At 49.0% G+C, this 15,027-nt stretch overlaps 2 protein-coding genes across 2 annotated transcripts; one reads left to right on the plus strand and one right to left on the minus strand.

The window, feature by feature from the left end:
- The first annotated feature begins 7,667 nt into the window (after positions 1-7,667).
- On the plus strand, positions 7,668-10,526 carry ELOVL3 (ELOVL fatty acid elongase 3). The gene is made up of 4 exons (XM_016219879.2): positions 7,668-7,765; positions 8,962-9,093; positions 9,698-9,849; positions 10,099-10,526. Exons 1-4 carry the CDS (start codon positions 7,668-7,670, stop codon positions 10,524-10,526), a joined length of 810 nt encoding a protein of 269 aa, XP_016075365.2.
- Positions 10,527-11,491: 965 nt separating this feature from the next.
- Positions 11,492-13,357, minus strand: PITX3 (paired like homeodomain 3). The gene is made up of 3 exons (XM_016219874.2): positions 13,240-13,357; positions 12,898-13,100; positions 11,492-12,397 (listed from the first exon to the last, which is right to left on the minus strand). The coding sequence occupies exons 1-3, from the start codon at positions 13,355-13,357 to the stop codon at positions 11,810-11,812; spliced, it is 909 nt and encodes a 302-aa protein (XP_016075360.2). The 3' UTR covers positions 11,492-11,809.
- Between the last annotated feature and the right edge of the window lie 1,670 nt (positions 13,358-15,027).

Genomic DNA, 15,027 nt, shown 5'->3' on the forward strand with positions numbered 1-15,027 from the left:
AGAATTGAAAATAGGAACTCAAGTACCTGTATGTTACTGTTCATTGCAGCATTATTCTAGCCAAAAGGTAGAAACAACCCAAGTGTCCATCATTTGAATACAGTGGAATACTAGTCAACCATACAAAGAAATGAAGTTTTGATATATACTCCAACATGGATGAATCTTGTAAAACATTATGCTATGTGGAAGAAGCCAGATACAAACAGATACATACTGCATGATTTCACGTATATGCAATATCTAGGAGAGGCAAACTCTCAGGGATGTAAAGTAGATTAGAAATTATCAGGGATTGGGGGTGGGAGGAATAAAAAATTATTGCTTTACGGGTACAGAATTTCTTTCTGGGGTTATGAAAAAAGTTTTGGAGGTAGTGGTGATGGTTGCAGAACATTGTAAATGTAATTAATGCCACTCAATTGTATACTTAAAATGGTGAAAATAGCAAATCATATGTTATATATATTTCATCACAAGTTCAAAAACGACTGCTTGGCAGCTGTGAAGAAATCAGTCAGTGGGTTAGGGTGACTGATGGAATCCAGGTTAAAGGTGATGTTCTGTAACCCTTCCAGGTCTGCTCTGTCCTGCTCTGTTTTCCAGGAAGCTGACCTGTGGTGACTGAACCCTCTGGCTTCTTCTGGTTGAATTTGGCCAGTGGAGAGCGCTGGCAAGAGATCAGAGGATGTGACCAAGATCAGGGTATTTCCCCTGGCTTCCAATCGGCAGGGCTGCTGTGACACCTGTACCTCTCAATGAAAGGCTCCTGTCTCAATGAAAGACAGCTCTCTCCACAAAACTCTCGTCTCTGTAGTCTAATCATGATTCCCTCCCCCTATTCCTTCTAGGGCCTTAGTGGGCCACTAGTGCACTTGTATTTCCCTACACTAGTTTATTAGTTTAATGCTTCCTTTATTAGACTTTCCTAGAATGACCCAGTTTGAGTGCACTATCAGTTTCCTGCCTTAGATGGGGGTGGGTGTAGTAGAGAGAGCAATAGATCTATTTGGAGGTAGAGCCTTGATGTTTTGATAAATTGGATGGTGTGACAGATGTGGCCCCTGGCTATAAGAAAAGTTCTCATAAATTGGGTAAGACAGGACGCACAGTCTAGAAAAAAAGCACGAGAACACAAGATTCAGACTCATACCAACATATTATATTCTGGCTGTGGTATCAAGTTCCAAAGTGACTGAAACAAGCTACTCACTGTACTAATCCATCTATTGCCTTGCCTTGGGGACAGAATTTACTCTTCTGCAAGCTCTCAGATATGCAGGAGAGAAACTGGAGGAGGTCGATGGTTTCCACAGAGGGATCAGAAAAGTGGGGTGTCCAAAGGAAGCAACGAAAATAGAGTTCTTGGGAATGATACTAGGAAAAAAGTGTGTAATAAGTTGGCTGAAATGACAAGATTCAGACACTGGCTTGCAATGACTGTCTCCCAACCAGGTGATCTGGAGATAAATGGCAACAGCAGTTTGTGGAGATATTCAGGCCTCAGAGTTAATGGAGCAACACCCTGTTACATACAGCAGCTGTCTTCCTGTGCTTGTTCCATCCCTGAAACCATACACAGGACAAAATGGGGGGAGTTCTCTATCACAGACCCTACGCTATTTATACCCGCTAACTATCTCCCCACTTTCCGTCTTTGCCCTGAATACCTTTCTCCCACCCTGGCTCTTCCAGCCACGGAAAGGCACACATAAAACCTATATCCCTGCTAGAGGACAGAGTGTCTGAGGTTGAGGTGTTACCCACACACTGCAGGTTGTCCTGGGTCAGATAGGAAATCCTTAATGCCCTGCCTGGCTCGGTGCCCTTTAATTCAATATGGAGAACTCTGATGGCGTGTAACTCCCACAACATAATCCTTAGGTCTTGGGCCCCCGGATCAGCTCCCTGGGGCTGCTACTTGTTCCAGCCGAGCCTTTCAGACTGAGGCCCCTTGAGTGGGTATGCCAGTACCGTAAACGCTCTTTCTTTCTTGTCACTCTTACTCCCGCAAGAAGCACTCATCCCCTTCATCTCACCCTCTTCCGTGCTGCAAGGATCCGGGCAGCCTTTAGACGTTCACAGCTTCTGGTCAGTGTATGACCTCAGACCCATTGCTTAACTTCCATATGCCTCAAGTTGTTGTTATTAAGCTCTTAGCCAGTGCCAAGCACATAGCAAACTCAGTAAATGTTAGTTGTTGTTGTTATATTTTAAAAATAGCAATATGTTCATGTAACTGGTACGACCCACTTCATTAAAATTGGGTCTAAACAGTGGTCATATTTCTCTCTTTTTAAAACTTGAGTCTAAATTCAGTTTATTTCTATACCTGTTTTATTTTATTTTAGTTACTTATTTTTAACTGGGTATTCTATGCACCCAGAAAAATTTCCAAAAAAGTAAAAAGGCCCACCACTTCTTCCAACCACCCAGTCCAACTCCCCACAGACAGCCCTCTTACCAACTCCTTTCTTAGACTTCAAGAGATATTCTATGCAATTATAGACACAGACTCAGATGTTTTTTTCCCTGTACAAATAATAGCCCTAACAATACATTTTGGAGAGCTTTTCAAATCCGTTCTTACTGAGTTGCCTAATTCTTTTTTATTTATTTATTTTTTATTTATTTATTTATTTATTTATTTATTTATTTATTTATTTATTTATTATTTAATTAATTCATTTTTAAATATATATTGATTTCAGAGAGAGGAAGGGAAAGGAAGAGAGAGAAACATCAATGATGAGAGTCATTGATCGGCTGCCTTCTGCACGCCCCCTACTGGGGATCGAGCCCGCAACGCCAGGAATGTGCCCTGACCAGGAATCAAACCGAGATCTCCTGGATCCTAGGTTGATGCTCAACCGCTGAGCCCCGCCGACTGGACAGGGCATCATCACTTTTAGATAACTGAGGTAATGGGATAGATATGGTTTTCAATATTGTTTTTCTTTTGTATTATTTTACACACATGGTTTCATGTTTCTTCATGTTATGGTATCTGCAAACTGTTTTGTAATATTAGCATTTAATAATTTAATGATTTATTGGTGAGTTTCTATTATTTTAAGTCACACTGACTTAAGTATTTTAGTACATACAGATTTTCTTTTGGCCTATTTCACTGGGTTTTAAATTCCTAGGTGAGGAACTGGGTCAAAGGGTATCAGTTGATTCTTGCTAAGTGTTACTTAAGTGTGCTTCTTGAAGGATTGTGTCAGTTTATCTGGCCACTAGCCAGGTGTGAATGTATGTTTCCCAAAGCTTTGACCAGCGTTGGGTATTTAATTTTTACATGGTTTAATGACTGTTAATTGGGAGCATACTATATGTACAGTCTTTAATTTGTATTTTCCTAATTACTAAGGAAGTTGAGTCTTTTAAAAATATATATGTTTATTGTTTGTATTTCCTCTTAGGTGCCCTGTTCACTTCAGCAACAGACATAGTTTGAGTGCCCACTATGTGCTTCCCTCAAAGAAGAGTGACCTAACAAAAATGACCATTTGGGATAGGGTGGGGAGCCAGGATAGTATAGAATAAATGACTAAGTGTACTCAGTTAGCAGAAGCACATTATTGGCAGGCCGTTTGGGCTAAGTCTTGTGGGTAGAAGACAAAGTAGGAAGGGGTTGATTCTCTTCAAAACAGATTAGGCTTTTGCAGGGCAAGTGACTTTAGAACTGGGGCCAAACAATGGGTGAGATTTGTCCAGGTGGGAAAAAATGTGTCGGGGGAGAGGGAATAATTTGGAGAGAGTTAAGGGAGGTTGAAAAACCTAAAAATATAGTACTTGTGTTATGGAGTTGTGAACGTTTCATTATAGCTAAAATGTGGAATGCTGGGGCTGAGGGATGATGGATAGTGGGTCAGGGTTAACTTCAGGATCCTGACCTTTGTCCTGAAGGCTGTTTTTGTTTTTAAAGAGGAATGACATGAGCTAATCTGTGTTTTAGAAAGACCTTTTTGGCAGATAATGAGAGGTAGATTTGGGGACACGAGTTATAAGATGAGCCTATCTGTGTCCTTAGCCACTTAACAAGGGTCAGAGAGATAGGACTAAGGATAAGCACATTAACTCTTTATATGTACTACTTAAAACTATATTCCCATTTCATGGTTTTCATTTGTTTATTTTATTATTATTTTAAATATATTTTCATTGATTTCAGAGAGAGGAAGGGAAAGAGAGAGAGAAACATCAATGATGAGAGTCATTGATTGGCTGCCTCCTGCACACCCCCTACTGAGGGTCGAGCCCACAACTTGGGCATGTGCCCTGACCAGGAATCAAACCATGACCTCCTGGTTCATGGGTGAAGATGCTCAACCACTGAACCACGCCGGCCAGGCTGCTTTCATCTTTTTAAATGTTTAAATTGTGGTAAAATATGCATTACGTAACATAACATTTACTATCTTAACCATTTTTTAAAAGGTTATTGATTTGAGAGAGAGAGGAAAGAGAGAGAGAGGGAAATGTCTACGTGCTGTTCCACTCATCCATGCTCTCACTGGTTAACCCTCGAATGCACCGGGACCCTACTGCAACCCTGGTGCACCGGGAGACGCTTCAACCAGCTGAGCTACCCGGCCAAACCTACTGTCTTAACCATTTTTAAGTGTATAATTCATTAGTGTTAAGTAAATTCACATTGTTGTGCAACCAATCACCAGATCATAGTTTTCCTTTTTAGTTAATTAGTTGAGTTTTATTAAAAAGAAGTTGAAATTTGTACCAATTCACTTTTTTTGGTAATAATTACTATTCTTTGCTTAACATTTTATGTTGATAATGTTTTTTAACATTTAGGATCTCCTTTGATCCTCATAAACATGCTTCTGAGAGATATTATCCCCATTTTAGAGATGAGAAAGCTGAGGCCAAGAGATTAAAAAGATCTAACAAGCTTGGCTTGTTTATCTTTGAAAAACAAAGAGCATCACCCAGATTTATAGGCTGAGAATTTCATCCATTCAGTCATTTATGCAACAGGTATTACCTGAGTACCTACTATATGCCACTGTTAGGAGAATGATGTTGAACAAAATAGACACATTGCCTGCATTTATGGAGCTTAAGGACTAGTGGAGGAAACAGGCATTAATCAAGAAATCATAAAAATAATGAAGTAATTATAAACTCTCATTGAAGAAAAGAAATACCATGTTATGAGAACAATTTTTAAAATATAATATTAGTAATTTTATTATTTTATTTTATATTTTATTTTATTTTATCTTTATTGTTGAAAGTGTTACAGATGTCCTCCTACCCCTCACTGATCCCCTTCACCCCGAATCCACCCCCAGGCCTTCCCCACACTATTGTCTGTGTCCATAGGTTATGCATATATGCATATAGATTCTTTGATTAATCCCTCCCCACCCACTCCCCCACCCCCGCCTTCCCTCTGAGATTTGTCAGTCTGTTCCACGCTTCTATGTCTCTGGATCTATGAGAACACTTTCTATAGAATAGAGATACCAGACCAAGTCCAAGGGTCAGGGAAGGTTTCCTCTAGGGAATAATTTCTGGATATTTTTCTTTTTCTTCTCTTCCACACAGTCTGCTCCCAAGCCTAACTATTAAGGTTCACAAGGAATGACAATGTAAAATGTCTTCATTTGAGAGCAACCGAAGACTGAACATACATGTTTTATATGCATTTGTAAACCTTTCAAAATGATTCACCCTGACATTTCTGTGTGTCCAGTCCACAATATCTTTTCATCGACATTATCTGGCTTGTATATTGACCCCAACCTTGTGAGGTAGGCAGGCAAGTATGACTGTCTACATTTCACTGATAGAGAATGAGAGTGTCAGGGGTTAGGGAACTGGCCTAAAATCACTTGACTCATTAATGGTGGAGCTGGGGTTTCAATCCAGGTCCTGTAGTACCTAGATAGTATTATTCTTATAATATTCATTCTTTAATTTATTCATTCATCCATCAAACATGTGTGATCACCTTCTGAGTTTCAAGTTATGTATGGAGCAATCAAGAGCTACCGAAGGGTTTTAAGCAGGAAAGTGGCACAATCCAATTTAGGTTTTAGAACTCCCTTCTAGATGAGAGGACAGAATATGGTGGTTTTTAAAGTATGGTCTGGGACCACCTACTGGGTCAGAATCTCTGGCGTTGGGACTCAGGAATCACGATCGGCCAGATTTGGGGATTCTTTTCTGGTTCTAATGCAATAAAGAGAGAGAAGCACTGTATTAGAGGAGGTGGTACAACCAGTGAACATGACTAAGTGGCTGAAGTAACCAGGTGATAAGTGATGAGGTCCAGAGTCAAAGGAATGCACTTGAGAGTCTTTCAGATAGCACGGACAGGGCTTCCCACGTGACCCTTCCCTGGACAATGGCTTAGGTCAAGGGAGTGGAGCTGGGTTTCCTACCTGGGTCCTCTGGCTCCAGAGTCTGTGGGCTTTACTGTATATAGCTGTTTATAGCCACATCTTGATTATAAGTATTAAAAATTTAGTTACCTTTGCACTTGCTTTGCAAATCTCTATCTTGTAGAAAACTGCCATTCAGCTTTGTATTTTTTCCTCACTTTCATAAAATCTAGAGAGAAATAAGGGACAGACAAGTAAGGCCTTAAAATTTTTTAAATATTTATTTCTTTGGGGCTGAGTACACAGACAAGATAAAAGTAGATTTGATTAGACAAGCACAGGCTGGGGAGAGAACAGGACACTGGGAAGATGCAGTGCATCTCCTTCTATAAACCCCGGGAGGCTTCCAGGAAACCTTAAAAAAATAATCCCAGAAGCCCAGAGGGTGACCCCATTTCCTCTCCAGGGTTATTACTGGGTGTCAGGCAGGAGCAGTTCAGGACTTCAGGAAATTGTAACGAAACCACAACAGCCTCAACAACCATCTTCCCAAACATCAACATCAACAACCTCTACAATAAAATTTATTAAGATTCACCTCCCTCCCACCCACAACCACAGACCTGAAGGAGGCAGATGGGACTATGGGAGAGGCTCCTTGCTGCTGATGTATCCTCACCCCCGGCCTAGGTTTTCCAGGGTCCCAGGGAAGTGGGGACACTGACATCCTTATTTCTGGGTCAGGGCACCATTGTCTGAGGACGCCTCCCTTCTCCCCTCACTGTCAAGTAGGTCAGGACTAAAACAAACTGAGGCAAAAGCTGAGGCTGGCGTTCCGGGGAAAGACTGGTGCGCCCGGGCACCTGGGAAGGACACAGGGGCTCAGCCAAGAGAGAGTGAGAGCGGAGATGCTGGGGGAGAAAAAGATGGGAAAGGCGTGGCGGCGGGTGTGGGACCCGCCTTTGGGTGTGTGGGTGGGGGGGGATGGCCAATCAGAGAGCGTGCTCCCGCCCAGGGGCGGGACAGGGGCCTGTCTTGGTGGAGATTGGGTAACGGGGCAGCGGGGAGGCGGTGGCTCCGCGCCCGGCCCGCCGGGGACAACCCGCGTTATATACGCAGCGGCGGCCGCCTTGGAATGGGGCCGAGCCGCACCGCGCCGCGCCGCACGTGCCTGAATCCGACGCTCTTCGGCCTGCAGCGGAGCTCCTTGGGTCCTGGGTCCTTTCCGTCCCGCTCCACGGTTCACTCCATCCTCGGTCCCCCAACCTCTCGCCCAGCTCCCCAAGCTCCCGACCTTGGCGTCTGCAGGACGACATGGGCACAGTCACGAATGTCTCAGAAACAGAGAATCTGCTCCCGCCCTACAGATTCGAGCTGTTACAGGACATAAGGCCCTTTTTGGAGGAGTACTGGTGAGACCTGGGGAAGGGGAAGGGGAAGGGGAAGGGCCATGCCAGGGGCAGATCCTGATGACTGCAATTAGGAGGATGGGGGACACACTGCCCGCAATGATTTTCTTAAAGAGCAAAGGTATCCGGCTCTCCTGTCCTGGCTCCACATTCCCGTTGTCGAAGGTACAGGTGGTGTGGGACCGCAAAGGGATTAGAGCTGGAAGAGAGAAAGACGTGGGGGGCGGGGCGGGGGGGGGAACAGAGGCAGAAATAAGAGGATGGGGTGAAGAATCTGAGAGGAGACAGAAACCAAGGGGAAAGGGTGTAGTGAGAACCGGCCTCTGAGGAGTGGGGCTGATTTGGACTCCTAGTCCCAGCCGATAGACAGCCTGTCCTGTGTGGCGTGTGCAGCCATGTGCGCCCGCACACGGGGCTGGTGCCTAGGTGCAGCCTCCCTTCATTTTCGCGTTGTTGTCCAAGCGTCCCATCGTCCCCGCTGTGGAAGAGGTGAAGTCAGGGAGCTCTTCAAGATTTCCCCAGGCTCTCTGGCCTTGCCCTAAGGCTCCTCCCAGGTGCTGGTGGGCTGATTTTGTGCTCCAGCCAATTTGCCATGACCCAAATAGGTGGAAGCTATTGCCACATTCTTCTTACAACACAGCCCTGTGTTGCTTCTAGGCATGGACCAGCACCTGTCACCCACTTCCAGCCCCATGGAGAAAGCAACAATCACAAAAACCTTCGACAGCCCTTGCAATGTGCTATGTACTTTATATATTTTTAATCCTCACCTGAGGATATGTTTTTATTCATTTGAGAAAGAGAAAGACAGAGGGAGACATCCATGTGAGAGAGAAACATTAAACTGGTTGTCTCCTGTATGTGCCTGGACTGGGGATCGAACCTAAAACCTGGGTATGTGCCCTAACCAGGTTTGAACTCGCCACCTTCTGGTGTACTGGACAGAGCTCCAACCAACTGAGCCACACCATCTAGACACTTTATATATCAACACTGTCAGGAGAGGAATATTATTCCCCTTTTATAAATAAGGAAACTGAGGCTCCAAGAATGAAGTAGTTTTTCCAGTGTCACAAAGCTAGTAGGTGGCAGAGCTGGAACTCCAACCCAGAGCACGCACTTGGAGAGATGAGTGGGCATGTCTCTAACCAGCACCCACCCACGAGCCCATCCCCTCTGCCTCTGCCTCTGCCTGCCAGGGCAGCCTCATTTCCCATAGCTCTGGTCTACCTGCTGTTCATCTTTGCGGGGCACAAGTACATGAAGGCACGGAAGGCCTTCAACCTGCAGAGGCCTCTCATCCTTTGGTCCTTCTGCCTTGCAGTCTTCAGGTAAGATATTTCTCGCTTGTCTTGTATGCCCTAGACCCTTACTCTATCCCTACAAGCTTTCTAGAAACCTCAATTGCATCAATTCCCCAAGTTGCCCCCTAGCTTTCCGTATTCAGTTCTCTCAGCTCTAGCTCCCCTCCCCAGCTTCCCCTCTCCTTCCCCAGGCTCCAGACTGGCAGTTTCTGCTCTCTCAAGAGTCCTCTTATGCTCATGGAGTCTGTGTACTTCCAACAAATTTCTCCAGACTCTAACGCCCTCTCCCAAAGACTCTCAAATAACTTCCCTAGCCCCTCCTTCCCATACTCCCTCCTCCATCGATGTCCCCCAACCTGCCACCCATCTCCTCATAGGCTCCATCCCAAGAACTCTGTTCCCTAACTCAACTTGCAGTCCCATCCTTCAGTATTCCCTGGTCCTTTCCCAGCCCTCATCTCCTCTAGATTACTGGTTGGATTTACCAGATTGACTCCAGGATCTTAGAAGCCATGACCCCTGGAAGGGTGGGAAAGTGACAACTTGGGACTGTGGTCTGACCAGGCTGAGGGGGAAGGGTGGATTGGTGTCTGCGAATGATCTTATACCCTTTTTCTCCGTCTCATTTCAGTATCCTGGGGGCAGTGAGAACATGGGGCCTTATGGGGAACTTGATACAAAGGTATAGCCTAAAGCACACTGTGTGCTACTCCAGCTTCTTCCGCAACCCTGTAGTCAGATTCTGGTCCTGCCTCTTTCTTCTCAGCAAGATCATTGAACTTGGTGAGTGGCAAGGTTTTGTTCCTCTGGCACCTAGTCAATTGCACCCTTCCTCAGGGACCCCTTCACCCATCACAGGGAGAGTCCCTTCCCCACCCCTGGGTCCTAACAACACCTCTTACCCAAGCCCCTCTCCAGATTCTCTGCCACAAAGACCCCTCCCTATCCTGAGAACTCCCCCTGCCCCCACATTCAGTGCAGAGGGTGGTCCCAACCCCGGGTGGCATACCAGCTATGACTCCCATCTCCCAGGAGACACGGTCTTCATCATCTTGCGTAAGCAGCCACTCATCTTTGTGCACTGGTACCACCACAGCACAGTGCTAGTGTTCACAAGCTTTGGATACAAGAACAAGTTAGCTGCAGGCGGCTGGTTCATGACCATGAACTATGGAGTGCATGCCCTCATGTACACCTACTACACTCTGAAGGCTGCCAAAGTGAAGCCCCCCATGTGGTACCCTAGGCTCATCACCAGCCTGCAGATCCTGCAGATGTTTATGGGAGCCACTGTCATCACCCTGGCTTTCATCTGGAGACAGGAACAGGGATGCAACACCACAGTGGAACAGTTCTTCTGGTCCCTCATGATGTATATGACCTATTTCATCCTCTTTGCCAACTTCTTCTACCAAGCCTACATCATGCCCAAAGTTAAAGCCAAGACCAAGAGCGAGTAAAGGGTTGGAGAAAAAGAAGGAGCTCCAGGCTCTCTCCTCCCCAGGGCACCGAGGGGCTTGGCTTAGGTTTGGGAGAATGATTAGGATGCCTTCCCTGCATGGTTTCCCCACAGAATGTGTACCCCAAGGTGGCAGGAAGTTATGACAGACAAGAAACATCAACCCTGGGAAGGGGATGTGATCTGGTACTTTGATGTTTCTGTTTTTAATGTGAAGGCAAGCAGGCTCTGGAATGGGGCTGGGACTGAGGAGGATTCCCCAGAGCCAAGTTATTTACATTTCTATATAGAAACCTTTCTCTTCATGCTCTATTTTTTAATTAAATACTTCAACAAGACTTTTGGATTTTGGGAATTCTGGGGAAGAAGGGGTCAGCTGGGATGGGAGATGGCTGCCGACAGTGGGATGATCTGTAGGTGAGACATCTAAGAGGATCTGTGGAAGGATGAGAGGCACACACGCAGACACTCAATAAGAAGCCTAGGTCTGGTAGGCACTTAATAAATGTCTGTTACAGACCAGAATTTTATTGCTGTTAGAGGCCCACGCCCGTCATTGGAACAGTGAGAAACGGGTGCAGAAAGGCGGAGTAACTTATCTAAGGCTGTAGGCTTCCTAAGTTGCAGAATTGACACCTGCAGGTGTTACAGACCAGATCTTCCAGTTATCCTCCATGCGGCCACCAGATGGCGCCACAGCACCAGCTTTGGCCAACGCCCGCCCCGAGCCAACCGCGCAATCACGCGGGCGGGCGGGCGCGCGCCGCTCCGCTCCAGGCAGCCCCCGGCTTCCCCCATCCTGGTGCTAGCGGCTCAGGGACCCTGACGCCGTCGAAGCTTGAACCCCTCACCTCTTTCCTGAACATCCAGCTCTCCTTTAGACCTGGAGGAGGACGAGGGGAGAGGGCTCAACCGTAACTCTGAATCATCAGGCCTTTGGCAGTCCTCGCACGTTTATTTCATTTATCTTTGAAAATGATAAATGGGAGAGGAGGAGTCTGGAGAAGGCGGGGTGGGCCAAGGGCGAGTTGGCCCCGGGGAACTGGTCCCTGTTCCTGGCCTTAGTCCCAGGGGCGCGGACTGTGCATAGGGCCCAGTCCACCCCTCAGGTGGGGAGTTAGAAGTTGGAAGGCTCTGTCCCGAGCCGGCCGCCTCCCTCCCCCCAGCTGCCCCAGCGTCCCTCTCAGACCCCGGGGCGAAATCGAGCCAGTCAAGACGGCCCCAGTCCGGGGAGGCTGTGAATGATCGACCCCGTCCTCGGGGATGGTGGACGGGCCGGGCCACTCATACGGGCCGCTCCACGGCGTACTGACACGGACTGAGGTTGGCCGCCGGGGGCGGCCCGGGTACGGTGGGATAGCTGAAAGAAGCGTGCTGTTTGGCCTTGAGCCTCAAGCTGGCCAGGCTCGAGTTACACGGGTCCCGGTATACGTAGGGGGAGGAGGCGGCTGCAGCAGCAGCTGCGGCGGCAGAGGCGTAAGGGCAGGACACTGCCCCGGAGGACACTGCGGCGGGAGCCAGCCCGGGGGGCCCCCCGCCCAGGCCTTGCAGGGCCCCCGGCCCTGGCACGGTGCCCGGGGCTGCGGTGGCCGAGGGCACCATGGAGGCGGCAATGGAGCTGGGTGGCGAGAAGACGGGCTGCGAAGCCAGGGGCCCCACGTTGACCGAGTTGAAGGCGAACGGGAAGGTCTTGGCGGCGAGCGGCGGGCCGAGCGCTTTGGGCGGCCAGTTGCCGTAGGAGTAGCCGGGGTACACCTCTTCGTAGGGCGGCACCAGCCCGCCGAGCGGCGCGGCGAAGCCGCCCTTGCACAGCTCCGCCTGCTGGCTGCGCTCGCGCTTCCGCCACTTGGCGCGTCGGTTCTTGAACCACACCTGGCGGGGCGGGAGCACAGGCCGTCAGGGCTGGGAGCCCAGGGGGTCCCGGACCCGGTGGGCGCGGCTGGTGGGTGGGCCACCCGGGGGCGGGCCGTTCGGAGGGTACACGAGGCGAGATGGCTGGAGATCGCAATCGGGGTCGTGGAGGAGCACGCGGAGTGAGGGAGCTGAGAACAGAAGCTACGGGCCGCAGAACTGCGTCAAGGGGGACGCGGGGGGGGGGGGAGTAGTTTGGGGTCAAGGAGGGGTGACGAGTAGAACATGCAATAGTCCCAGGGGAGAAGAAGCGCGCGGTGTGGAGTGGCAGGGCGGAGGAAGATTGGAGGTTAATGGAAAGAAGGCCGTGTGGCGAAGGGGATCGGTGCCTTGGGACGTCGGGTGTCGGGCCCCAGGATGGGGCAAGCAGGGCAGAACCACAGGCGGCAGGTTTCTAAGCTACTCGCTAAGCGGCCCGCGAGGAAGACCCGGGTGGGGTTACAGATCGGGGAGCCCCATACCCGCACGCGGGCCTCAGTGAGGTTGGTCCACACGGCGATCTCTTCGCGAGTGCTCATGTCGGGGTAGCGGTTCCTCTGGAAGGTGGCCTCCAGCTCTTGCAGCTGCTGGCTGGTGAAGTGCGTGCGCTGTCGCCGCTGCTTCTTCTTCAGCGAGCCGTCTTCGGGGGAGCCGCCGGGCAGCGAAGCCGAGGCCTTCTCCGAGTCTGGGGCGGGATTGGGTCAGGTCACGGGGATTCCTGGGCTGGGTTACCTCCTCCACCGGCCCCTCACTCCCCCCCGGGCCCCAAGCCCACTAGGGATTGAGCTGTTATCTCCCCTACGCCCAGAAGGGGGCGCGCTCACCGCTGTGTTCTTGGCCCTTGCAGCCGTGTTCTGGGAGTGGGGGGTGGGGAGTGCCCGCGTCGGACAGCGACAGAGCCGGGCTCCGGGCCTCCGCCTCGCTGAGCAGGCCGAACTCCATGGAGAGAAGACTCTGGGGGAAGAAAAAACACAGAGCAGGTCAATGGGGTTATCCGGTTCCCAGGGGTATTTCCCTACAGGTTCACTGTCCCCTTCCTTAGCCACCCTGGGCGGGGTGCCATAGGATAGAATGGGGAAACAGCAGCAGGGGGCAAAAGGTGTCTACTCAAAAATTGTATGCACAGATATACACACTAGACTTTGTTTTGTTCACTGCGGGGGACCTAAAACTGTGCCAGTTGCACAGCTGGTGTTCAATAGATATTTATTGAATTAATGAAAACTACAATGATTGCACCCCACATGCCATATACCACATCCTCAAAAACTTCAGTTCCCTCTCACACGAATGCCCAATAGCCCCATAAACTTACACATGCCCCTCAGCCAATCACACATAAGACACAGCTGGAACCCCTGTTACTCTCCATTGGGACAGATTTGATTTTGAACCAGGCCTGATATTTCTCCCATAAAGATGATCACTGCTATCGATTATGAGTACTTACTGTGTGCCTTTATCTCATAATTTCTTCCCTCACAAGAATGCATCAATATTAAGTATGATCACCTTTTTTGGGTGCGGAAACTGAGACTTGAAGTAATGATTAAGGGCCACAGAGCTTGTAAGTAGTGGAACTGGGATCTGAACCAGGTCTACCAGGTGTGGGAGACTCCTACGCTAATGCTTTTTCCCTGTTTCCTTTTTCCAATTGTGTTCTTTGGGGCCCTACCCCCTCAGGGACTGGAACTCAGGGCTCCTCTCAAGGATAGAACCCTAGCCTGGACTTGATTTCATCTGCTTCAATTAGGGCAGTCCTGCTTTCGTCTGTTTTGTTTATGCTTTCTGGAAAGATTTCATTTGAAAAAAGGGGCCCCAGAATCAAAAGCCAGTTTGAAAATCACTAGGCATTTGGCTTTGTCTGCTTCTGTGCCTGCCCAGACACACTTTGCATCCTACCGGTCATTGTCCCACTCTCATGCACAGCCTCTACCAGGCCCACCCAGGCAGTAGATTATGAGCTTCTGAAAACCCCTTTGCCACACTTACTCCCTCTCTCAAACTTTGCCTGTCATTGCCCAGGAGCCTGCCTGGGTCCCTCTTCAAGTCTCCCCTGCTGGTTTCTCTTCCTGCTGGCTCTCCCAGGCCCCCTCTGGTAGGAGGAAGGAAAGGGACACTAGTGGGGCTCAAGGACTCTGGATGCCTCTAAGTCAGAGGAGAACCAAAGGAGGCTAGGGACAGAGGAACAAGGGTGCAGAGAGCTGGGTGGGAGGGGTCCATCTGCCTCCCCATTAACAGGGACTTAACACAAGCTGTGCAAGGTGGCATTAATGTGGTGGATTAGACTAAATAGAGATGTGTGTCACTTGGCTGCTCTGAATTTATTAGGAGCCTTTCTCAGGGAGGCACAGATGGGCAGTGGCCTGTATTTGCACATGGTAATGCCCCCTTCAACCAGCTCAGAGAGGACAGCTGCCCCCTGCCTCCACCTCTCAAGTAAGACTGGGGTAGGGCAGAGGTCAAGGCAGGAGTTAAGAAACAATCCTTGTTCCTTCCACAGGCGGAGGAGACTAGACCTCTTCCTAGGGTTAAAGGGAATCTGGGAAGGAAGGAGAGAAGTCAGGCCAGGAGTGGGGGTGCTCAGCTTTACCTCTCCCCTTTCAGGTCTG

This window comes from Miniopterus natalensis, chromosome 14 (assembly GCF_054644295.1).
Source record: "Miniopterus natalensis isolate mMinNat1 chromosome 14, mMinNat1.hap1, whole genome shotgun sequence".
Classification (NCBI taxonomy): Eukaryota; Metazoa; Chordata; class Mammalia; order Chiroptera; family Miniopteridae; genus Miniopterus; species Miniopterus natalensis.

Coding starts and splice junctions, on each gene's coding strand:
- ELOVL3 (XM_016219879.2), top strand. CDS start 7,668: ATGGGCACAGTCACGAATGTCTCAGAAACAGAGAATCTGCTCCCGCCC. Junction 9,094..9,697: donor TTCTGCCTTGCAGTCTTCAG/GTAAGATATTTC, acceptor GTCTCATTTCAG/TATCCTGGGGGCAGTGAGAA. Junction 9,850..10,098: donor CAGCAAGATCATTGAACTTG/GTGAGTGGCAAG, acceptor CCCATCTCCCAG/GAGACACGGTCTTCATCATC.
- PITX3 (XM_016219874.2), bottom strand. CDS start 13,357: ATGGAGTTCGGCCTGCTCAGCGAGGCGGAGGCCCGGAGCCCGGCTCTG. Junction 13,101..13,239: donor CAAGGGCCAAGAACACAGCG/GTGAGCGCGCCC, acceptor ATCCCGCCCCAG/ACTCGGAGAAGGCCTCGGCT. Junction 12,398..12,897: donor TCACTGAGGCCCGCGTGCGG/GTATGGGGCTCC, acceptor CCGCCCCGCCAG/GTGTGGTTCAAGAACCGACG.